Below are 24,932 nucleotides of genomic sequence, written 5' to 3'. Positions count from 1 at the left end.
TCTCACTCTGCACCCAAGCTGGAGTGCAGTGGTATAATCACAGCTCACTGCAGCCTCAACCTCCTGGGCTCAAGTGATCGTCCCACCTCAGCCTTGTAAGTAGCCAAGACTATAGACAGCACCATCATGTCTGCCTAATTTTTTAATTTTTTATAGTGACAGGGAACTCCCTCTGTTACCTAGGCCAGTCTCGAATTCCTGGGCTCAAGCAATCCTCCTGCCTTGGCCTCCCAAAGTGCTGGGATTATAGACATGAACCACCACATCTGGCCACTACCTATACTTTGATTGTGTGAGCCAATTCTAGCTGGAATGGGAATATGGCACTCTCAGCTGTAGTTCTGTTATGAGACACAGATGACTGGTACCAGTATGTATAATGGGTGGTAGCAGTAGTTGCATATTTGTCAGAAATTGAAGCCTCTTTGGGTGGCAGTTCTCCCCACAACTCCCAACAACTCAAATTCAGAAATACATCTTACACAGCGAAATCTGTTATTAAAAGTAAACATTTTATTATATAACAAGAGTTAAAGTTTTTGAAAATTAACATCAACAAAACCAAAGCCATTCTAAGCACAACCAAAAATTTTTACAATCAAAACTACCTCTCACTTTTCAGAAATCTGACTGAAAACAAATGGTTGAATGTGCTGCTAACAGAGAGGGCCAAATGATGATGTCCATTGTGGCAGCTGAACAAAGGGAGACTTACAGAACTGGAACTGCTGCCCTGATAGCAACTGAAGCAGAAAGAGAAGAAAGGAGCTCACAACCAGGACACTTAAAACTCAGGCCAGGAGTCCATCTACGATCCAATTACAGTCAGTCTGACAAGTCACTCTGATCCAGCACGATTATCCTATGCACATGTTTTTTAAAGAACAAAAAAGGAAGTTTCAAGTTGGTGTGTATGTTTTTTAAAGACACAAACCACATCTTCTTTCTACTCAATTAAATTCAAGGGAAAGGGATTTTGGTCTTTATAATCAAGGGCGATTATGACCAACAGTGTGTCATGGAAAGGCAAAATGACGAAAAAGCAATTCACAGCAGCATCTTCTGTATTCTCTCCATATTAAAACTGTTCTTTTTTTTTGAGACAGAGTCTTGCTCTTGTTCCCCAGGTGGAGTGTAATGGCTTGATCTCGGCTCACTGCAACCTCTGCCTCCTGGGTTCAAGTGATTCTCCTGCCTCAGCCTCCCAAGTAGCTGGGATTACAGGCACCTGCCACTATGCCCGGCTAATTTTTGTATTTGTAGTAGAGACGGGGTTTCACCATGTTGGCCAGGCTGGTCTTGAACTCCTGACCTCAGGTGATCTGCCCACCTAGGCCTCCCAAAGTGTTGGAATTACAGGCGTGAGCCACCGTGCCCGGCCTAAAACTGTTCTTATGCTGACTCTATCACTTATTTAATCAAAGTTGGCATTAATTTCACTTTACATTTTAATTAACTATAAACACTAACATTTTATTTATTTATTTTTTTTTGAGACGGAGTCTCGCGCTGTGTCACCCAGGCTGGAGTGCAGTGGCGCGATCTCGGCTCACTGCAAGCTCCGCCTCCCAGGTTCACGCCATTCTCCTGCCTCAGCCTCCGAGTAGCTGGGACTACAGGCGCCCGCCACCACGCCCGGCTAGTTTTTTGTATTTTTAGTAGAGACGGGGTTTCACCATGTTAGCCAGGATGGTCTCGATCTCCTGACCTCGTGATCCACCCGCCTCGGCCTCCCAAAGTGCTGGGATTACAGGCTTGAGCCACCGCGCCCGGCCTATAAACACTAACATTTTAAACATTGAGCGAGTTTGTCTAAATTCAAGTCTTTGTCATTAATGTGTATTTAGACACTGGTAAATGTTTTTAATTCTGCTTCTGTTGTCTATAAATATGACTTTTGATCTACAAACATCTCGTATTTCATTACCTGGATGATTCGGACCAACCTAGTCGCTTCCAAAAACAAGGTTTTAGTTCATCTTGATGAAATATGAGGAAGGAAAAAACAACATGATTATTTTCTAGGTCAAAGGGTGCCAGTATTCATATTAGTGCTCCCTCTCATTTAGGGTAGACTGTTTTACCTACAGTGGTTGTTATATTCTGCCAGATAGACTCTTTCTAAAAACACAGTTAATGGGTTCCCCTCCTAACATTCTATAGTTTTCTGCCACAGCAATGGACACTAATGACACTAATTCACAAAGTCCCTGTATTATCTTCTCAGTGAAATCAATACTATTAATAGCTAAATGTCTACACGCTCTAGGCCCTGTTGCAGTCAGGGTTCTGGAGGAAACAGAATGTACCCATGGCTGGTTCAAATAAAGATCCTTAATGAAGTGACTACATACAGAGGTTTATTTAGAGTTAAGGGAACGAACAAGGAATGTCAAGGCATCCAGTGATTAGCAGCAGTGGGAAGCCTAAGTCTGAAGGAACTGAGTGTTGGAGATAAGAGGTCAGTTACCAGAGCCTAATGAGAGCTGGAATTGGGATGAATGGGCTGCCTACAGAAGCCGCACTTGTGGAGGGACACCACTTCTACCAGGTACAAGGTGCTGAAGTAAGCAGGGAGGCAAAGTAATACCCCAACTTCTCTCTAGCCCCCTTAATCTTCTGCTGGGGCCTGTCATTGGCAAACAGGAAGTCCAGGAGATACAGTCCACTAGGGTCAGCATTCTGGGGCACAAAGCAGGGCAGAGATGGGGAGAATGAGTAGGAAATCAGGAAGGGATGAAAGGAATACCAGATGATCTGAAAGAGTTAATGTCTCTTACTTCCCTAAGTAGGAAGAACTTAAATATGGGAAAGCATCATTGTAAAGGGCATATCAGAAGCCTTCAAGCTCTATCAAAATACTTTTAAAATTAAGGTTAATTTATAATTTTTACATTACTTGTAGACTCCATTTAAAGTCCATAAATGTGATTTCTTATTGGATTTTGAAGCATCTATATGAGCTAAATTTAAAACTCTTTTGAAGACATTGGACAATTAGAAGCAAAACATCGGCTGGATGCAGTGGCTCACGCCTGTAATCCCAGCACTTTGAGAGGCCGAGGTGGGCAGATCACCTGAGGTCAAGAGATTGAGACCATCTTGGCCAACATGGTGAGACCCCGTCTCTACTAAAAACACAAAAATTAGCTGGGCGTGGTGGCGCGCACCTACAATCTCAGCTACTGGGGAGGCTGAGGCAGGGGAATCACTTGAACCCAGGAGGCGGAGGTTGCGATGAGCTGAGATCGTGCCACTGCACTCCAGCCTAGGCAACAAGAGTGAAACTGTCTAAAAAAAAAAAAAAAAAAGAAGCAAATGTCTCTCCAGGCAATGTGCAAGATAATGATGATGAGACTGGGCAAAAGCTTGCTTTGGAAATAGAATTGGATGTTATTACTGTTTTTGTGATAAAGCTATGATTGGCAATTAACAGAATACCTGGGCTGAACTGCAGGGAAAAATAAATTATCAAAGGCAGGAGGATTATGTATAGCATCTGGGAAACATTCTAAATAACTTTGATGCACATCAAAGCCTAAGGACTACAGACTACATTATAAATACTCATTAATTCATACCTTCTTCAGAAGTCCCTAAAACACTCTCTGATTTCCTTCTCTCTGGCGTGATGCTATCTTCCCTTTTTCTCTTGTCTTCATCAACTTCTTGATCTTTGATATTTATCTCCCTGTAACAACGATTTGGGGAATCAAAACATATGCACAACAGCCAAGAAAATAGGACTGTACTCAAAACAAAACAAACAAACAAAAAAAACCCATATAATAGCTAGCACTAACAAGAGTGTTCTCTATGGACCAGGCATTGGTTTAAGTGCTATAATTTAACTTATTTAATTATCATAAGTATATAAGGTAGTTACCACTGCCATCCCCATTAAGCAATGAGGAAACTGAGGCACACAGAAGTTAAATTACACACCTAATAATTCCTAGAGCTGGAATCTGACCTCAGACTCACTCTGCCCTAGACTCTGCTTTCAACCACTATGCTACATTGCCTCAAAGGAAAAACAAGGCATTTTACTTAAATTTTCATGGGTGTCCTTTTCAAAACCATCATTTATTTTATCATCTTATCTTCATTTCCTGAAACTCTCTCCTAAGTGAAATATGTAAATAATTTAAGTACCTCAAAATTTAAGACCACGTTTGTCAATCTATTAAGCAGAGACCATCCCCTTGACCCAACTGGAAACTCCTTATAGGCGGAGCCATCTTATCCCTCTTCGTGGTACCTCCAGCCCCTAGCACAGTGCTTTGGACATTGTCAGTGCTCGGTGGATGCTGGTTGAACCAAAATAACATTGTTTAGGGATTATTCTGTTTTCATGTGGTGGATAGTCAAAACAAAATATGTCAAATGAGAGAGAAAATAAAGCCAGCTACAGTCAAAAGAATTTTTCCCCTCTTAATATTTTCCCACTAATAGAATCACAGGCTCAAGAGTTGGAGGAGGCCTTTGGGTTATCTTCCACCCCCGTTCAAATGCCCGAGACAGGGAATCATCCAGCCACTGCCTGAGCAGCAGTAACCATTACTAAAGTAAGTGTAAAGGCAGGCAGCTGTTCCCTTTATCAGATAGCTGTGGCTATTAGGTTTGTGCTTTACTGAATAAAAATCTGTTACTCTGCAATTTCTAGTCACTAATCAGTCTTCTGGGGCAGAAAAGTAAGCTGACTCTCTTTACTTCACAATATTTCAGGTATTTGAGGGCAGCTATCAAATTCTCCATTCCATCTGCTCTTCTCAGGCTGAGCTTCTCAGCTCCTTCAGCTGTTCTCGTATGACATGGTTTCCAGATCTCTGACTGATTTGTGGCCACACTCTTGTGTTTGTTAATATCCCTTTTAAAATGTGATGCCCAGAATGGAGCCCCACATGGGTCCTAGGACTCCTCTAAGCAGCACATTACCATCATCTGGACAGTACGTTTCTATATATCCAGCATCAATGCTGCATTGACCTTTTCAGCACTTCATCAAACAGGCCTCACAGAGTCATTGCCCATGCCTTCTCAGGAAGAATTTCTTGACTTCTCATTGTCAAGAAATTGACGGCTCAGTACTGGGCACACAAAAATAAGACATACTTCTTGCCCTCAGTAAAATTATAGTGAGCAGAAGCTTCTGATGAAAACTTCAATTAGACCAGGTCTCACACATTCTGTAATTTTGGATCTTTGACCTTTATCTTTTACAGAATCTAACATTTCCACCTGTCAAGATGATTTTGAATCCTCAGACTATTACTCATCACATCAGCATTCATTCCTAGATTTGTGTTATCTAAAAATTTGATAAGCATGCCTTTTCTGATTTAATTCAAATGACTGATGAAAATGTCAAAGGTAGCAGGGCCAAGATACAGCAAACTTAGAAGCCTCTGTCTATACTGACATGAATCTGCTAATCAATATCTTGAGTACTATGGGTGGTCAGAGGAAGAAGGGCAAATATGAGTGCAGACAGGTGGAGTCAGGACTGGCTTATCTAAATCAATATAATGCCATCACCAGGCATTCATTCTCCAAGAAGTCTAAAACTTAGCCCCACTTCCCGAAAAAGAAAAAAAGGATTCCCTCTTGGGGAACAATAACCTTTCAGAGCCCTTGGGAAGGTCTTGTAGCTCCATGCTCTCCTCAGGTGGCTGCAGCCATCTTTCCAGGTCCTCATCCAGAGTAGAGTGAGCTCTGTTCAAGGACAAGTGAAGAGAATGGAGACAACAGTCATTTCCCATCTCCCTTGACAAAGATGCATAACACTTTAGAGTAGAAAGGGACCTTAAAACCTGTGCTTTCACTATACGTATGAAAAAACGAGAGTTCAGTGAGATTGTGTCTGGAGTCACAGAGGTCACTTAGATCTGACTGAAATATGCACTGGTAGGGCGCGGTGGCTCACACCTGTAATCCCAGAACTTTGGGAGGCCGAGGTGGGTGGATCACCTGAGGTTAGGAGTTTGAGACCACCCTGGCCAGCATGGTCAAACCCCATCTCTACTATAAATACAAAAATCAGCTGGGCATGGTCGCATGCACCTGTAATCCCAGCTACCTGGGAGGCTGAGGCAGGGGAATAGCTTGAGCCTAGGAGGTGGCAGCTGCAGTGAGCCGAGATCTGCACTCTAGCCTGGTCAACAGAGCAAGACTCTGTCTCAAAAAAAAAAAAAAAAAGAAAGAAAGAAAGAAAGAAAAAAAGAAAGAAAGAAAAAAAAAAAAAAAAGAAAGAAAGAAGAAATATGCACTAAAACAGTCCTTTAACCCCTTGACAAAAAGCCTCAGCACCTATTGAGATCACTGCTTCCCGAAGTCTGATGGTAGACTCTGTTCTCAATTCTAGATCACTGAGTCAGTTTTCTACCTGAGGCTAGAACTACACATGCTTTCCTACATGTTTTCCCAAGAAAAGGCTAGAAGATGCAAGGTAGAGTATTTTAAGAAGGCCTGAAAATCCTGCCCATCTGAAAAAATATCTTCCACTCTGGCTTGGTGCCTAGATTGATCATTCACAGCACTGAGATGACTGAGCATCTGTGGAGCATCTATCTGTGGTCAGCACTGCTGGCCCTTTTGGAAAAGGAAGAGACAACAATAACAGTAGCTAACTTTTGATCACGTAAAAAGAGCTTAATTTTTTTTTTTTTGAGACAGAATCTCGCTCTGTTGCCCAGGCTGAAGTGCCCTGGCACCATCTCAGCTCATTGCAACCTCTGCCTTCCAGGTTCAAGCGATTCTCCTGCCTCAACCTCCTGAGTAGCTGGGACTACAGGTGTGTGCCACCATGCCTGGCTAATTTTTTTAAAATATAATTTTAGTAGAGACGCTGTTTTGCCATGTTGGCCAGGCTGGCCTCGAACTCCTGGTTTCAAGTGATCCACCCACCTCGGCCTCCCAAAGGGCTGGGATTATAGGTGTGAGCCACTGTGCCCGGCCCCTGTAATGCCAGCACTTTGGAAGTTCAAGGTGTGTGGATCACTTGAGTTCAGGAGTTTAAGGCCAGTCTGGGCAACATGGCAAAAACCCCATCTCTACAAAAATACAAAAATTAGCTAGGCATGTTGGCATGAGCCTGTAGACCCAACTACTTGGCGGCTGAGGCAGGAGGATCACTTGAGGCCAGGAGGTCAAGGCTGCAGTGAGCGGTGTTCATGCCCTATTGCACTCCAGCCTGGGCAACAATGTGGGACTCTGTCTCAAAAAAAAAAAAAAAAATTGCACTAAAATATTACTTATCTTGACTACTGAGTTTTTTTGTTGCTCCCTTCAATTTTGTATCCAAGGAGTGTATCTCCTGAGCTCACCTTAACCTAGTCCTGGCCCCGAATAATAAGGCAGAGGAGGTGAGCTGAAGTAGTTTACCCTACAACACAGGTAAAAAGAGAGCTCCAAATCAGGAACAAAGTCAGGTTTCTTGAGGCAACCTCGTACTTTTAGACTGAATTGTCTGGATGACTGCCCCCATTTTCTCTTCTAAGGCCTCTAACTAAAATGTTTTGAAAGAGACTGAAACTGTGTTTGCCTAACAAAATGAAGTAAAAGTAAACAAACAAAACCCTAAAAACAACTCAAGAGAAAATAACAACAAATAACCTTATTAAAAAATAGGCAAAGAGCCAGGCATGGTGGCTTGCACCTGTAATCCCAGCAACTTGGGAGGATGGGGCAGGAAGATCACTTGAGCCTAGGACTTCAAGTTCACCCTGGGCAACATAGAGCCCATCTCTAATTTTTATATATATATATATATATATATATAGAGAGAGAGAGAGAGAGAGAGAGCGCGAGAGAGAGAGATCATACATATGTATATATAGATATCATACATATATGTATACATATATACCTGTATATATATAGATCATACATATATATACATATATATGTATACACACACACATATGCATACATACATACACACACAGAGCAAAGAACTCAGACATTTCTCCAAAGAAGATATACAAATGGCCAAGAAGCATATGAAAAGATGTTCAAAATCACTAATCATTAGGGAAGGGAAAATCAAAACTGCAGTGAGGCACCACCTCACACCCATTAGGATGGCTACTATATTTTAAAAAAAAAGAGCTTCCACCCCCACAAAAAGAGAGAGAAAATAACAAGTGTTGGCAAGGATATGGAGAAACTGAAACCCTTGTGCACTGTTGGTGGGACTGTAAAGTGAGGCAGCTGCTATGGAAAATAGTGTGGCAGTTCTCAAAAAATTAAAAATAGAATTACCATATGATCCAGTAATACCATTTCTGGGTATATATCCAAAAGAATTGAAAGCAGGATCTCAAAGAGATATCCGTACACTCATGTTCACAGTAGAATTCTTCACCATAACAAAAGGTGGAATCAACCTAAATATCCATCAACAGATGACTGGATAAATGAAACATATTACTCAACCTTAAAAAGGAAGGAAACGCTGACACATGCTACAACATGGATGAACTTTGAGGACATTATGCTAAGTTAAAATAAGCCAGTCACAAAAAGACAAATACTGTATGATTTCACTTATGTAAAGTATCAACAGTAGTGAAACTCAGAAACAAAAAGCAAAATGGTGGTGGCCAGGGTGTGGGAAGAAGAGAAAATGGGGAGGGTTTTTTTCTGTTTTTTTTTTTTTTTTTTGTGACAGAGTCTCACTTTGTCGCCCAGGCTGGAGTGCAGTGGCACCGTCTCGGCTCACTGCAAGCTCCGCCTCCTGGGTTCACGCCATTCTCCTGCCTCAGCCTCCGAGTAGCTGGGACTACAGGCACGCACCACCACGCCTGGCTAATTTTTGGTATTTTTAGTAGAGACGGGGTTTCACCGTATTAGCCAGGATGGTCTCAATCTCCTGACCTTGTGATCCGCCTGCCTCGGCCTCCCAAAGTGCTGGGATTACAGGTGTGAGCCACTGCGCCCGGTGAAAATAGGGAGTTTTTAAATGGGTATAGAGTTTCAGTTTGCAAGATGAAAAGGTTTGGGACATTACTTGCACAACAATGTGAATATACTTATTAATGTGATTGGACCTTGCACTTAAAAATTGTTACGATGGTAAATTTTGTTATATACATTGTATCACAATTAAACATTTTTAAAGAAAAAAAAAGCAACCCTTTAGGAATAGGGGCCACTAGGATAGTATGAAAGAGGACCACTTTTTTCATTTCTTATTTGTCAATATTAGAAAAAAAACTAATATAAACTAATACAATTTTTAAAATCCTTTCAAAAGTCCAGCTTTTCCTGTTACCTCTCTGTGTCCTCTCCCAGATCTCCAGTTTCTTTGGACAAAAGCATACTACTATCTTCTTTTTTACTGTCAGTTTCTTGTTCTTCTAAGTGCCTTTGATCTAAAAGCAGTTGAAAGAATTAACTTTATTAGAATGAAAAAAAAATTTGAGAAAGGTTGCCTTTAAAATAGAGTTCAAAAATTAAGGCCAATCAGTGGTCCCTGAAGTGTGCAATGCATTAGCTCCCCTGTTCCCACGAGAGCAGGGGGCCAGGTGGCAGTCTGCAGGCCACCTGTATTTGCAACAGCTGCTTCTGGGGTCTTGGAAGCTTTTCAGTGCCAGATGAAGCTACAGGAAACCTTGCTTGTGCCAAGGCTCAAGGGAGACAGAGGAAGCAGAAGAAAGAAAGGGCACATAAAATAGGAGGCAAGCAACCATGAAAACAAAACGCACAAATTTACTTTGGGGACCATCTTGTTCTCCACTTGTTAGATGTTTCTAAGTTGGAGTTCTAGGAAAGGAATTTGGGTGGGGAAGGGATGTACCCTTTAATGTATGCCAAGCATTTTACATATGCTATCTCATTCCATCCTGCCAGCAGTCCTATAAAGGGAAGAGGACTAACATTTGCTAAGTATTTGAAAATGTTAGTACTTGTACATGGCTCTGTACATGGAGCTAATATGTACTTCATGAGACAGAAATTATTGTCCCCATTTTACAGATTAAGACAACTGAGGCTCAGAAACAGTAAAACAGCTTGCCATACAAGTAACTATAAAGTCAGACTTGAGGTGGAGTTGTGCCTGACCTCAAGGTCACACTTCCCTATAAGTACCACTGTGTTGCCAGAGACAGCGTTACAAGAACCTGATGAAAAGGATCTAGGTAGTTCGCTTACCATTTGCAGTGCCTCCTGCATCACTTGCTGTGTTCTCATGCAACACCGTGGATGAGCCCTGCTGCTGTTTCAAGAGCTCTGTCACAACACAAAAGCCAAAGGAAACATTTCCTCCCTTGCATGTCCTGCCATTCTCTAGAGCAGTGGTTCTCGAAGGGTGATCCTTAGACTAGCAGTATTAACATAACCTGGAAACTTGTTAGGAATTCTCATTCTCAGGCCTCTTCTCAGACCTGCTGAATCAGAAACTCTGGGGGTCTAGCAATGTGTGTTTTAACTAGCCCTTCAGGTGATTCTGATGCCTAATAAAATTTGAGAACCACTGCTTTAGGGCATTCCAGGTTTGAAAGGAATTCTTCAAGCATGACAAAATCCCACACGACACTCAAAATAGAAATGATGATGATCATACATAACACTTGCAGAACCCTAGGTGTCAGGTTCTGTTTCTAAGCACTCACGTACATTAATTCAGCATGAATGTTCACAATTAATCTTCACAACAACCCTCTGAGATAGACTGTGTTATTGTTACTCCTATTTAGCAGATGAGGAAATTCAGGTTAAGGAACTTGCCTAAAAATCACACAGACAGTAAGTGGTAAAATTGGGAACTGAATCCAGGCAGTCTAGCTCTAAGGTTTACGCTCTTAATCTCTATTTTATAGTCTCTCAAAAAGTAACATCAAAACAATCTAAATGTTTTCCCATCTCTATTCGCCTACATTTCATATTTTTTACCTGGTTTATGAAAAGACAGAAGGCAGGCTGAGCATGGTGGCTCATGCCTGTAATCCCAGCATTTTGGGAGGCCGAGGCAGGTGGATCACTTGAGGTCAGGAGTTCAAGACCAGCCTGGCCAACATAGTAAAACCCCGTCTCTACTAAAAACACAAAAATTAGTCAGGCATGGTGGCACACATCTGTAATCCCAGCTACTCAGGAGGCTGAGGCACAAGAATTGCTTGAACCCAGGAGGTGGAGGTTGCAGTGAGCTGAGATGATGCCACTGCATTCCAGCCTGGGCGACAGGGTAAAACTCTGTCTCAGAAAAAAGAAAAGAAACAGAAAAGATGGAAAGCAAAGAATATCCATCATTTCCAGTTCCTAAAGAAATACTCAGTCTGGCCAGGAGCAGTAGCTCACACCTGTAATCCCAGCACTTTGGGAGGCTGAGGTAGGTGGATCACCTGAGGTCAGGAGTTTGAGATCAGTCTGACCAACATGGTGAACCCCATCTCTACTAAAAATACAAAACATTAGCCGGGCATGGTGGCTCATGCCTGTAATCCCAGCTACTCGGGAGGCTGAGGCAGAAGAATTGCTTGAACCCTGGAGGTGAATGAAGGTTGCAGTGAGCTGAGATCGCTCCATTGCGCTCTAGTCTGGGCAACAAGAGTGAAACCCTGTCAAAGGAAAGGAAAAAGGAAAAAGGCAAGGCAAGGAAAAAGGCAAGGCAAGGCAAAGCAAGGAATACTCACTAGACTAAGACAAGCATCTGCTAACTCAGTATGCTGCTTTATCCTCAAAGTACTCTGCGAAGCAGAGCAAGCTGGGAGGCAGCATAGACAAGCCACCCTGAGCTCGTTGGCATGGTCCTCTTCTGTGCTGGTGCAGGTCTTCTCCCTTCCTGCAGTGCAGGAAGCAGCCCTACCTGGCAGCCATGGGTGTCAAGGGTCCCCATAAGATCATTTAATATAATTTGAAATTTTAAAAATCCATTTTTGTCCTTGTTAAAAGTAGTGCAGATCTTAAACGATCATCTGTATCCTAGTTCCAAAGAACCTTCCACTTTGTGCACCTGTCAGGTGCTTTGGATGTAAGCCCTCCAAAATAGCAGTTGAGAGTTCCAGTAACTTCCCAAATGTCTCTTTAGGGGAAACAACAGAGTGATGATACATAGTAATTGGGCGGGCAAGCCCATTATCAGAAGAAACTACTCAAGTGCCCTCTGCCCTTTGTCTTTCTGCAAAATTACCGACCCATCTCAAAGTGCAGACATCACCTAGAAACCCATAAGCTAAATGAGGCCCAGATAATTCCCATAAGTGAAATGAGGGAAGGCTTCTGCAAACTGTGCTGGGGTGCAGCAGCACCATGAGGCCAGAGTCCAGGACAAAGTCTGGTAACACAGCTGCTGAAATGGAGGAGGTGAATGGAAGGTTTACACAGCAACTACAGAGGGAAGACAGCAGGATCCAGAGAAAAAGTATCCGCTATGGTCAAACTGCAAAGGAGCCTACAATATTGCCTTAAACTACGACCAAGAACAAATAATACTAAGAATCTACCTGAGCAGAACACGTGTGGAGTGACCTCCACTCTCAGCAGTACTGTTATTTTAAGGAGAGCAACCAGAAAGGAGGAATTCCCAAGGACTGCTTGGGGAATTCCAGATATGGAAAGCAGGGGTGGGAGTGTGGGCTCTAAGAGCCTGACCCAACAACTCTGTGACTCTACAACACTGTGGCACTGGGGGAAGGGTAAAGTGAAGCAAGAAAGGTCCTATGACCATGGAAAAAGAAAGAAACCAAGGAAGGTCTGACAGCACTGACTGGCTCCACCCACATTCATCAGGCCAAGGGACAGGAGCTAAGGGTTATGACAATAAGCCTGGAGAGAGCTGTCCACTGAGTCAGACCTGAAAATTCTGATTTACCTCCTCCTTTATGAAACACAAAACCTCAGAGACCCTGAAAACCAAGGGGTGCCCCTCAGGAAATTCTCTATAGGTCCCATAACAAGAACTGGACTATCCAGAGTCTGATGAGATGCATTTTCTGAGGGTGAAGGGCTGGTTGGCCAGGCTGTCAAAAAGGAGCAGTCAGGTCTTTCCTAGGAAAACAGACCACCTGCCCCCAGTTTCCATAACCATGCAACATTTACTTTCAGCATCAGACCAGCTGGACAGGGCCAGCCAATCAGCTGCAAAAAAAATTTGGTTGGTACTGCTCAGTCTCTGCCTGAAAATTCTGGTATCTTTAGGTTTTGTGCCACTGACTTCCCTGTTCTTAGGAGGGGGATTTATTCACAATTTCAATACCTTTAATACCTACAGCTAATGGCAAAACTGAAAGCACAGGTGTCTTGGCCTGGGCAGCCAGACCTCAGGCCTCAAAGGAATGGCTGGTTTGGTCTGAAAAGGAGATAAGAACTCCTTTAATAAAAGAAATTCATCATAATAAACCCCTTGAATGTTATTTCCCCTTAGATTCATCAACATAAGTCCTTTAAGTAACAAAATGACAACTGATACAAGCCAATCATCCTGGCCAGGCTGTGGCTCATTTTATTGGAAAATTGCCCCTTCCTAAATTTTGGAAAACTGCCCCTTCCTATATTCAACCAGGCTGTCACAGAGCCTTTGATACTAGTGTTCATACTTGATACAAAGACACCATATTGTGGTCAGTGACATAACTAACAGGGCCGAGAAGTATATTCTGTGTTGAACGTCTCTTACCAATTTCATCAAGTAGTTCCTGAGATGGTGGCGGCAGCTCATCAATGTGATGCTGTGAGAAGGCTTCTACTAGTTCTTAAAAAAGGCAAAAGGGAAAATGTCTTAACACCTCTCTGGACCTGAACTGAATTTTTCTAGGCTCTCACATAGACTTGACTGAGGATTTCTCTCAATGACGAAACAAACTAAGGAGGAAGGAAACCTCTTACATAATAGTTCCAGTAGAGACCTCCTAACATGTGAATGGTCTTTACTCCCCACTTTTACCCCAATCCCTTTCCTTTCCTACATCAGCCCTTACCCTGGTACTGCTTGATCGATGCCCCTCTCTTCCTAAGGATATTTTACAAATTCTTACTAAGTGGCTCAATCTGGACCAGGGCTGCTGGAGGAATACAGAGGTTCTGGACCAGCCAAAATGAACAAAAGCACAAAGTAGGAGGCCTTTAACTAAATATTATCAGGCCAGGGGATTTAGAGGCAATCATACTTTGGGTCTTGCCCCAAGTGCTCAATTATAACATTAACCAAACCTCAACATAATTTACAAAATCTCTATCCCCCTGAGGGAAATTCCAAGAGTTATACCAAAGACAGAAGACGTTAAAATTAAAGTAATAAAGGTAATATGCCTCAAGACTGCTAATATTCTCAGACCTCGTGATTTGGAAACTGTCTTCTAAGAATCTATCCTAAGGAAAGGATCGGAGGTACAGATAAAAAATTATGTACAAAGAGCAAAAAGTGGAAAATGATATAAATCTTACACGTAAGAAAATGGTTAAGCAACAAGTAGAATGGACTATAACTACTAAATATATTTATGAGCAACTTTTAATAACAAGGGAAAAGCCTCAAAATATATCAAGGGAATAAAGCAGTCCAGAACGGATACACAATATGATCTCACTATGCTAAAACACATTATTATATATTTATAAAAATATTTAAAAGATATGCAAAAAAAAGTACGTGAGGTTAAAAAAGTATAGTCACCTTCTTTTTTAAGCTTTTATTTATTCTCCAAGTTTTCTACAATGAGTGTGCTTTACTTTTATAATCATGGGGAAAACAGCATTTCTGTCTGAACCTATTGTGGCATCAAAGATTGATAAGCATCAATTTAAGCCTCCTAGATTATAAACTTCTATTTTGATATTAAACACAGGGTACCTTTAGGCAGGCTCCTTCTCTGGGTGGCATGGGGTGGTGATGAGTCACATGCCTTAACAAGGCTGGAGGATCCAGCCCCAACAAATGAAGACAATCTTTTCTATAAGAGATAAACATGGTAACTGTCATGTGTGTTGAGCTAAAAAGGCATATGCATGCAGCTCAGTCATTTCTAGTTGTTTTGTTGATCAAGTCAAACTCACTCACATGTCACCTCCTCTGGGAAGCCTTCCTTTTTTTTTTTTTGAGATGGAGTCTCACTCTGTTCCCCAGGCTGGAGTGCAGTGGCACAATCTCAGCTCACTGCAACCTTCGCCTCCCGGGTTCATGCAATTCTCCTGCCTCAGCCTCCCAAGTAGCTGGGAATACAGGTGTGTACCACCACGCCCAGCCAATTTTTTTTTTTGTATTTTTAGTAGAGACGGGGTTTCACCATGTTGGCCAGGCTGGTCTCAAACTCCTGACCTCAAATGATCCACCCACTTCAGCCTCCCAAAGTGGTGGGATTACAGGTGTGAGCCACCACATCCAGCCTGGGAAGCCTTCTTATCCCTGACTGCCTCCTCAGCACTCAGTACTTACCGCTGTATTACATCAGGCCTGTCTTTCTCACTAGACAGTGAGTTCCTTAGAGGTAGGGATTATGTCTTATTGACACTGGGATGCCTTGAAGAGGGCCTGACATGGTGCCCGGCACTTAGAATCTCCCCAATTAACGGTTTGTTAAATGAACACATAAAATTCCTTGTCATTTCCCTACTTCAAAGTGAGACCTTTTTTGAGCCAAATGCCAAAAAAGTTGACAATTTTTCATAAAGGAACTTGTACTTTTCTTTCTTTCTTTTTTTTTTTTTTGAGACAGGGTCTCACTCTGTCGCCCAGGCTGGAGTGTAGTGGTGCAATCACAGTTCACTGCAACCTCGACCTCCTGGGCTCAGGTAATCCTCCCACCTCAGCCTCCTGTGTAGCTGAAACTACAGGCACATGGCACCATGTCCCGGCTAATTCTCTGTATCTTTCGTAGAGATAGGATTTCGTCATGCTGCCCAGGCTGGTCTCAAACTCCTGAAATCAAGGGATCTGCCTGCCTTGGTCTCCCAAAGTGCTGGGATTATAGGCTTGAGCCACCGTGCCTGGCCAGAACTTGTAGTTTTCCTGAAGAGGCTACACATATGAGAAAGGGAGAGGAAAAGAAAAAAAAAAAAAAAAAAAGGAGGAAGAAGTAGAAGAGGAGAAGAAGGCAGTATACCATTAAGTGTTTTTCCTGCAGGTTATTAGTTCAGGAGTTCAGGGAACAGTAGAGATCGATCAAAACTCTCAGGGAAGTAACCAGGAGAGGCTTTAAGGAGGAAGCAAAACTTAAGCCTCCCATAATATAGACTCAAGAGAGGAGTCCCAGGGAACCCAGGAGAGGACCCAGCTTATTTCTTCCCTTCTTAATGAATTTGGAGAAATCTTGGCAGTTTGGGTCACTGGCCCTTTGGGCTGACTCCATGAGTTTGTAATGTGGAATTGATATACTTACAAGACCAGGCAGTCTTGAAGGGCAAGTTTCAGAGGCAGTAAGGAGAGAATCCAGTTTCTTTGCTCTCTCTCGGACACTTATAAATTCATCAGACAAAGTTTGAATAAATTCTTGACTGTTCCAGCAAGAGGCAGACTCTGTCTTAACCTGAAATGTGATACTTTCAATGCAGTCTTTATACTGACTGGCAGCTGAAGAAACTGACCCTGTTGGAGAAAAGCAGGAGGTTACTGTCTGAATCCTTTATATTATTTCTCTTTTTTCCCTTTTTCCATTCGTTTTTGTTTTTTTCTGCCCCAATATGATGTGCAGAAATGAATCCTTTATATTAAAAAAAAAACAAAAGAAAACATCCAAACCCACAAACTTATACCTATACTAAGGATTTTCCAAATTGCTAATAACTAAAATAAGGCCAGGTACGGTGGCTCACACCTGTAATCCCAGCACTTTGGGAGGCCAAGGGGGGCGGATCATGAGGTCAGGAGATTGAGACCATCCTGGCTAACACGGTGAAACCCCGTCTCTACTAAAAATACAAAACATTAGCCGGGTGTGGTGGCGGGCGCCTGTAGTCCCAGTTACTCAGGAGGCTGAGGCAGAAGAATGACGTGAACCCGGGAGGCAGAGCTTGCAGTGAGCCGAGGTTGCACCACTGCACTCCAGCCTGGGCGACAGAATGAGACTCTGTCTTAAAAAAAAAAAAAAAAAAAATTACTGAAATAATCATTGACACAGCTCCTCATGGTATAAAAAATAATAGTCTCTAAACTTGTCCTCTAAACTTTATCAAAATAAAATAAAGGGAGATTTTTTAAACCACAAATATATTGGAAGTAAGGCCACTAAAGACAGGATATTTGATGCTGGTTGCATATGGTTGCAGGACTTAAGAACTATATAAAATTTAAGCACAAGGTACTGTTTTAAGTTGCAAACTCTACAAAGCTCAATGTTTTTGTTCTAAATTCAGTAGCGCTTAGAGGAGACCTAGTATTTGCATGGCTTTACCACTGCAGTTCTAACCAAAACCTCCTAATGGCTGCCCAATAATCACCACCACCATCACCCTGCCCCCTTGGCCTACAATGGGATTACCCAGCTTTGGCCCTAAGGAAAAACCTTTGCACTGTGACAACACAGCCATCAGCTGTGATCCCACAGCTTGGCTTCCCAGAGCCAATGGGCTGGGGCTATAAGTTCTTCTCCCCAAACACTTCTTTTCCCTGTGATTACCTGGGCTGAGTGGAGTGCTGACACTGGTAGGTGCATGGTTTATTTTGGGTGTTTTGCATGAAGCTTCCTTAAAAGAGCTGTCTGGTTCATAGGAGATACTAGACAGGTCTTGAATGTCTGTCAATGATCTAAAGAATTAAGAGCACACAATAATGATGAGAAGATGGCTAGAAAAATCAAACAATATATTCCTGACAGGTATTTTTTAAGTATATTCTTAGCAAAATTTGTATGTGGCAATAGGCCAGAATTAGAGAATATCTTAGAACATCTTATATATCTGAAAGAGAATATTAGAGAACATATTTAAAAGAGATTGTAACTTTTTAAAAAATATTCTTTATTACCACAGAGATTTTTTTTTTTTCTTTTTTTGAGACGGAGTTTTGCTCTTGTCACCCAGGATGGAGTGCAATGGCACGATCTTGGCTCACTGCAACTTCCACCTCCTGGGTTCAAGTGATTCTCCTGCCTCAGCCTCCCGGGTAGCTGGGACTACAAGTGTGTGCCACCACGCCTGGCTAATTTTAGTATTTTTAGTAGAGATGGGATTTCACCATGTTGGCCAGGCTGGTCACAAACTCCTGACCTCAGGTGATCAGCCCGCCTTGGCCTCCCAAGGTGCTGGGATTACAGGCGTGAGCCACCACACCTGGCACCATAGAGACTTTTTTTGCCAGATATTGTAACTTTAAACATATCAGCAGCTTAAAATAAACTATTTACATAGATGAAATATTCTATATTTCCAGGATATTTATGTGGAAAACAGATTTAACCTACCTTAAGCATAAACTTATTATTATCGTCACTACATTTCCTTGAATGTAAGCTGCTATTAGTTATAAATCACATCACCAATTTGATAACAACTTTTTGGTGAAAGAAGCAGCATACTCACATTAAGTCTACACATAAAAATGTTAAGATTCTTACAAACAAGAATATACTATTCCCTTAAAACCAAGACTTTACACAAGCATCCCTAGACACTCTCTTTGGTGATCGTACATGTCTTTCTCTTTCAGTTCCTTTAGTGACTCTTTTGATGTCTCTTCTTGTTCATCTTCAGTACTGTGAGAAAGAAAGTAAGAAAATTACATAAATCCCCTCTGTGAACAAAGTACACTAACTTGGTACAAGGAACCAGTTGATCAGCCCAGTGTGAGACGCAGAGGAAAGGGCACTAAGCTCAGGAGTAGAAAGTGTGAGTTCTGTACTGGGCACAGTGGCTCATGCCTGTAATCCCAGCACTTTGGGAGACTAAGGCAGGTGGGTCACGAGGTCAAGAGATTGAGACCATCCTGGCCAACATAGTGAAACCCCGTCTCTACTAAAAATACAAAAATTAGCTGGGCGTGGTGGCATGCACCTGTAATTCCAGCTACTCAGGAGGCTAAGGCAGGAGAATCGCTTGAACCCGGGAGGCAGAGGTTGCAGTGAGCCGAGATTGCGCCATTGCACTCCAGCCTGGGCAACAAGAGTGAGACTCCATCTCCAAAGAAAAAGAAAAAAAAAAAAAAAAAAAGTGTGAGTTCTGGTTCTGGCTGTACTACTAGCTGTAAGTTCTCTGAGTGTCTGGGCCTGGGCCTCAATTTTCTCTCCAGAGATTGAATAAATACTCTCTGAGAGTCAGCTCTGAAATCAGTTAAAGACTCTATATGACCGTGAGCAAGTTCATGAGAAAATCAACAGAGCACAGGAACTTTGCTGGGAGGTGAGATATTGGAGCAAAGGGGCACAGCCACGAGGCCTTAGCACCTGTAAGAAGCTTCCTGGTATAGTGTACTAGGAGAGGCCAGAGAGGCTTGTACCAAAAAATGGCCAGAATAGTGAAGATAAACTTGACCCGTTTCTACTTTAACCAATACTTAAGATTCAATTTCAGTACTCACTGAACATTAACTATAAGGCAGATCCCATGCTAAATCCTTCCATATGTTTTCGCATTTTTTTTTTTTTTTTGGGACAGAGTCTCGCTCTTGTTGCCCAGGCTGGAGTGCAGTGGCACGATCTCGGCTCACAGCAACCTTCGCCTCCTGGGTTCAAGCGATTCTCCTACCTCAGCCTCCCAAGTAGCTGGGATTACAGGCATGCGCCACTACTCCCAGCTAATTTTTTGTATTTTTAGTAGAGACGGGGTTTCTCCATGTTGATCAGGCTGATCTCAAACTCCTGACCTCAGATGATCCGCCTGCCTTGGCCTCCCAAAGTGCTGGGATTACAGGCGTGAGCCCCCGTGCCTGACCTTCACATTTTTAATTCTTGCAAAAATCCTGTGAGACCAATGATATAAATGACAGATCACGGATTTGGGGTTGAGTTGTGACTTTATTCTGTTTCCAAAAATGTTTGTTTCTCCTTCTAAGCACATAATAGAACAGCACTTTTTGGCCCTCTTGATTTACATAAATGACCACAGGACTTGTTTTAACCAATAAAATACGAGTGAAAGCGATGAGTCATTTCTGGGCAGAAACTTTAACAGCCAGTGCACAACTCACCATTTTCCATTTTTCCTGCCTTAGCAATGAAGGAAGCACAAAAACGGGGCCTCCCTCAGCCTAAGTCTGATAGAAGGTAATACAGCACAGAACATTCCTGGCCAAGCCATGAGCCACGGAAATGAAGCAGGAGCAAAGAAGAAACCTGTTTTAAACCACTAAAATTTGGGAGTTGTTTACTATATATAGCATAATCTAGTCTATCCTGACTGACTAGCTGTGTGACCTTAGAAAAAAATATTTAAACTCTCTGAACTTTGCTTTCCTTATTGACAAAATGGAGGCAATAGTATGTGCCTCACGGGGTTGTTAATGTGGATTAAATTAGACAATGAAACAGTGCCTGGCATATGCTAGATATTTAGGAAATACTAGCTGTAATAATTATAATTAAGGAAATTGAGGCCCAGAGAGAAGAAAATAAATTGAATGTTATTGTGCCAGATACTTTATATCAACTATGAATTTTTTAATTTAAACTTTTCTTTTGAGGTAATTGTAGAGTCACAGGCAAGAAATACACTTTACCGGCTGAGTGTGGTGGCTCACGCCTGTAATCCCAGCACTGTGGGAGACTGAGGCAGGTGGATCACCTGAGGTCAAGAGTTTGAGGCCAGCCTGGCCAACATGGTGAAACCCCATTTCTACTAAAAATACAAAATTTGCCAGGTGTGGTGGCATGCACCTATAATTCCAGCTACTTGGGAGGCTGAGGCAGGAGAATCGCTTGAACCCGGGAGGTGGAGGCTGCAGTGAGCTGAGATCATGCAACAAGAGTGAAACTCCATCTCAAAACAAAAACAAAAACAAAAACACTTTACCCACTTTATCCCAATGGTAACATCTTGCAAATCTATAGGACAGTATCACAACCAGGATATTGACATTGATACAGTCAAGATACAGAACATTTCTACCACCCTCATATTTCTGGTTTACAGCTATACTTACTTCCCTCCTTTCCCCACCCCTTCCTTAACCGCTGGCAACCACTCATTTGTTCTTTATTTTTATAATTTCATCATTTCAAGAATGTTATATTAATGGAATCACACAGTAAATAACTTTTTGGGATTGCTTTTCCTACTCAGCATAATTCTCTGGAAATTTAGCCAAGTTGTTGCATGTATCAATAGTTTATTCCTTTTCACTGCTGAGTAGCACTCAATGGTATGGATGTACCAAAGTCTGTTTAATCATTTACTTGGTGAAGGACATCTGGGTTTCCAGTGTGGAGATATTATGGATAAATTTGTTATAAATGTTCCCATATGTATTTCTGTGTAAATGTAAATTTTCATCTCTCTGGGATAAATGCCCAGGAGTTATATTATTACTTTAAGTTCCTATTGTCAACATTCTCAGTAAGGATTCTTATCCCTACTTCACAGATGGGAAAATAGAATAGAGTGGCTGAGAACCTTGACAAGGTCACATGAACAGAAAGTCAGAGTCAGGATCTAAGTAAAGGTGATGACTCTACCCCTCAAATTGTACTGCACAAGTCCTAACAAAGCTAAGCTGCCCAAAGCTAACTTTGATAAGATAGTAGCTAATACATTTGAAGACAAGCAATATATAAGCACGGGGCATTATCACCATTTAACACCACATCTATGAGTCTGAAACCGCATAAGATAAAACAGCCCATACCTTCGTATAGGTTGAAATTGAGACCTGGGCAAAATCTCAGCATTCTTTCCAAGAATTTTTCTCATCTGGAACTTTTCCTCACCTGAAAGCATAAAATAATTTTTTTAACTGATCTTTGTCAAGCCAAATTATTATCATCATTCCCTAGAATGTCCCTTTGTCTGGTCCAGAATTAGAAATAATCCGGATAAGCAAAGTGCTGCCCTAATTGGGTTTGGATTGAGTGCTATAGAAGAGGTTTTTGCTCTGAAAGTTTATTTTCCTTGCTCAGAGCACAGAACTATATTCTGACACTCAGAATACAATCAAGTTATTTACTGGCCTTTCAGTTATAACCACAGTTATTTCTGGAGACAAACGTTGTTTTGTCCTTTTAAGAAGGCAAACTGACCGGGTTCCTGTGAACAGACAGCAGGGGGCGTTGAAAACAAGAACTGTTTGTTAACTAAACAGTCCCGAACTTTAACTATGCCACTTGGCCATCAAACACCACCTAAAGAGTAGGGGCGGGGGTGGAGTCTTGAGTACTGAGGAGCTAATTCAACAGTCTTCTGTTCTCCTTGGCATCAAGTTATTTGAAGTTACTCCTCCCCAATTCTCAGTAAGATGCTTTGCTCCAGGCAGGCGGAGCCAGTATCCATTTTCCTTCCCACCACTGTACTGTCCTAGCTTATAGAGAAGGGGGCAGATGGAGCATCCTTTGCTTTGCAGACCTCCAGGCAGGCAGGGTCAGTATCCATTTTCCTTTCCACCACTGTACTGTCCTAGTTAATAAAGAAGGGGGCAGATGGAGCATCCAGCCCTGTTTCCAAATGCCCATGACTCCCCCACCCCCATCCCATTCCTTAGGTCCAGGTGGTCTGGTAGACACTATAAAGGCCCACCAGAACAATGCCACCTTTCACAGCTACCAAGTAGCTCTGAAACTCCACCAGTGGAGAGACATTAGGGGTTCCTCTTCCTCTGACCCTCTTTTAAAATGATAAATATCCAGAAAGCATAAACTAATTCCTAATAAGCAACATTTAGAGCTTAGAGACTTTAGAGTCAGACCCTCTCCTTTACTTTATACCAGGCGAAAGTGGGGCCCTGGGGTGAAGTGACTTGCTGAAGTTTATGCAGAAAAAGTCAGCGGCAGAATGGGGCTTGGAACCTAGCACACTGCATCCTGTACCCCTGTTGTATCCTCTGATGTGGAAGGCGATATACATCAGAGCACTAGATGGAAAAGGGGGTAGAGAGGGGCAGAAAGAAGTGAATGGAGTAGAAATCAGAGACTTTTTCACATACTTTAGATGTCTGTATCAAACTAACTCTGGTTATCTGACCTGTCTGCTCTAAACTTTTCCATCCCACTCAACTCACCTCCAAATACAAGTTAAGTGGCCACATACAAGGCAGGTCCAAAAAAGGCTCTGCAGGAAGAGGTGGGTGGCCCAAGGCTCTGGAGACTTTCAATACATATTATGCTGAGACTTTAACTGTTCATCTAAAAGCTTACAGCTTCTTAAAACACTTCCAACTCTGGCAGGGGCCTACACAAGGTTACAGTTGGAAGCTGGAGTATGCAGTGGAGGAAGCGAGTAAGTTCATAACCCCACCTTCTTTGGGCTTACAGGGTTGAGACATGACCATGGACAGTTATACAGGTTGGTAGGTGGATAACCCTAGTTTTAAAATAGATGAGTGCATACCTTAAAAGAACAAGAGTACACAATTCTAAAGATGTAACAAAGCCAACAGTTAACTTATGTCTGTCTGGTGACACACCCCTGGCTACGCATCCAAGGTTACCTTCTCACCTAATAGAAAGCCCCTGCTAAGTTATACAGAACCCAAGGCCTCCCAAGTGGTAGATGTTAAGTTGAATCTGCATTGTTAGCTGTTACTAACTCTTTGCTAAGATGCTAAGCAAGCAAAGGAAAATGCTGGTGACACTGCCTTCTAGGGAGAAGAAATACATGGAAACCTAGTTCTAATTTTGTTATGTCAAAAACTAGCTATGTAGCTTGGGCAAATCCCCCAGGTCAGCTTAGCAAAGATAACTGTGCACTTGTTATGTGGCACACTAAGGAGCCTGAAAGCTTGAGAGACCAAAGGGGGAAAAAGCAGTGACTACAACAACATATGCTATAAAAACGCAAGGGGAGGTATAAATAATACAACACATGGATGTCATGAGGTTGGTGAGGAGCAAGGGATTTGTTCTATTGAGGAGAAATCATTGAACCTTGGTTTTCTCAACCATATAATGAAAGGTTTGGACGAGGCTGTCCCTCAGGATCCCCCCAGCTCTAAACATCTGTGATCCAACAGAAGAAAGTGAAGGGAAGTGATTCTCAAGGAATCTTCTGTAAGGGCTTATTACCAGAGACTTGAGGTTGGGCAAATGCACCTTGTATTCCTTCAAACTCCTCTTCTATGGGACTCGAGGTCTAAAAATGAACAAAAGAAAGGAGGTTCACTGGAGGCAGACATATTAAAAGGTCAATAATTTCTTGATGTTCTTAAATCTTGAAAATCTTCATAAGATCCCTGCGTCTTTATAGAAAAAGTACAAACTTGCTTCCTAGACATTAAGCACTTATTTGTACCATATGTCCCTCCTCAGTAAGTCCTCCCTCACCTCCCATTGTGAAGAGGAATTATGTGACTCCCCCACCTTATATCACTATCCCTGTTCATCCCAATCTTCCAACAAAGATGTTTTGGTTCTTGGGAGCTTTATCAAAAGAGCTAAATAAGGTTTAAAAGCTGGCCTGGTATGCGAAACTACTCTATGAGGTAAGAAGTCGGAACGATGGTTCCTTTTGGAAGAGGCAGTGACTGGATGGGGGAAGCACAAGAGGTCTTTTGGGGACTAGTAATGTTTCATTTCCTTTTTTTCAAACAAGGTTCTGCTATGTTGCTCAAGCTGTTCTCAAACTCGTGAGCTCAAGCAATACTCCCACCTCAGCCTCCTAAAGTGTTGTGATTATAGACATGAGCCACCACACCAAGCTGAAATTATACATATATTTTTTGAGATGGAGTCTCACTCTGTTGCCCAGGCTGGAGTGCAGTGGCATGATCTCAGCTCACTGCAACCTCTGACCTCCGGGTTCAAGCAATTCTCCTGCCTCAGCCACCCCCCGAGTAGCTGGGAATACAGGCACCTGCCACTGCGCCCAGCTAATTTTTGTATTTTTAGTAGAGATGGGGTTTCACCATCTTGGCCAGGATG

The 24,932-nt window shown here is 42.3% G+C and overlaps 1 protein-coding gene and 1 long non-coding RNA gene across 2 annotated transcripts in view; one reads left to right on the top strand and one right to left on the bottom strand.

Annotated features, from left to right (window-relative positions):
* On the top strand, positions 1 to 1,101 carry LOC126939457 (uncharacterized). Its single transcript, XR_007720400.1, has 2 exons — positions 1 to 95; positions 623 to 1,101. It is a non-coding gene; the product is annotated as an uncharacterized LOC126939457 (long non-coding RNA).
* The window catches only part of TEX14 (testis expressed 14, intercellular bridge forming factor), a 144,234-nt gene continuing 119,795 nt past the window's right edge, over positions 494 to 24,932 (bottom strand). The window contains exons 21-33 of the mRNA XM_050764814.1: positions 24,078 to 24,144; positions 21,710 to 21,791; positions 18,564 to 18,626; positions 17,553 to 17,680; positions 16,317 to 16,522; positions 14,792 to 14,891; positions 13,619 to 13,693; positions 10,156 to 10,233; positions 9,275 to 9,374; positions 5,623 to 5,715; positions 3,582 to 3,691; positions 1,928 to 1,979; positions 494 to 862 (exon numbers count right to left, since the gene is read on the bottom strand). Of these exons, the coding sequence (XP_050620771.1) occupies positions 826 to 862; positions 1,928 to 1,979; positions 3,582 to 3,691; positions 5,623 to 5,715; positions 9,275 to 9,374; positions 10,156 to 10,233; positions 13,619 to 13,693; positions 14,792 to 14,891; positions 16,317 to 16,522; positions 17,553 to 17,680; positions 18,564 to 18,626; positions 21,710 to 21,791; positions 24,078 to 24,144 (1,191 nt within the window). The 3' untranslated portion in view covers positions 494 to 825. The remainder of the gene's footprint in view (positions 863 to 1,927; positions 1,980 to 3,581; positions 3,692 to 5,622; positions 5,716 to 9,274; positions 9,375 to 10,155; positions 10,234 to 13,618; positions 13,694 to 14,791; positions 14,892 to 16,316; positions 16,523 to 17,552; positions 17,681 to 18,563; positions 18,627 to 21,709; positions 21,792 to 24,077; positions 24,145 to 24,932) is intronic.

This window comes from Macaca thibetana, chromosome 16, assembly GCF_024542745.1.
Source record: "Macaca thibetana thibetana isolate TM-01 chromosome 16, ASM2454274v1, whole genome shotgun sequence".
Taxonomy (NCBI): Eukaryota; Metazoa; Chordata; class Mammalia; order Primates; family Cercopithecidae; genus Macaca; species Macaca thibetana.
The sequence above is the reverse complement of the archived record's forward strand: the minus strand, read 5'-3'. Positions and strand labels throughout refer to the sequence as shown.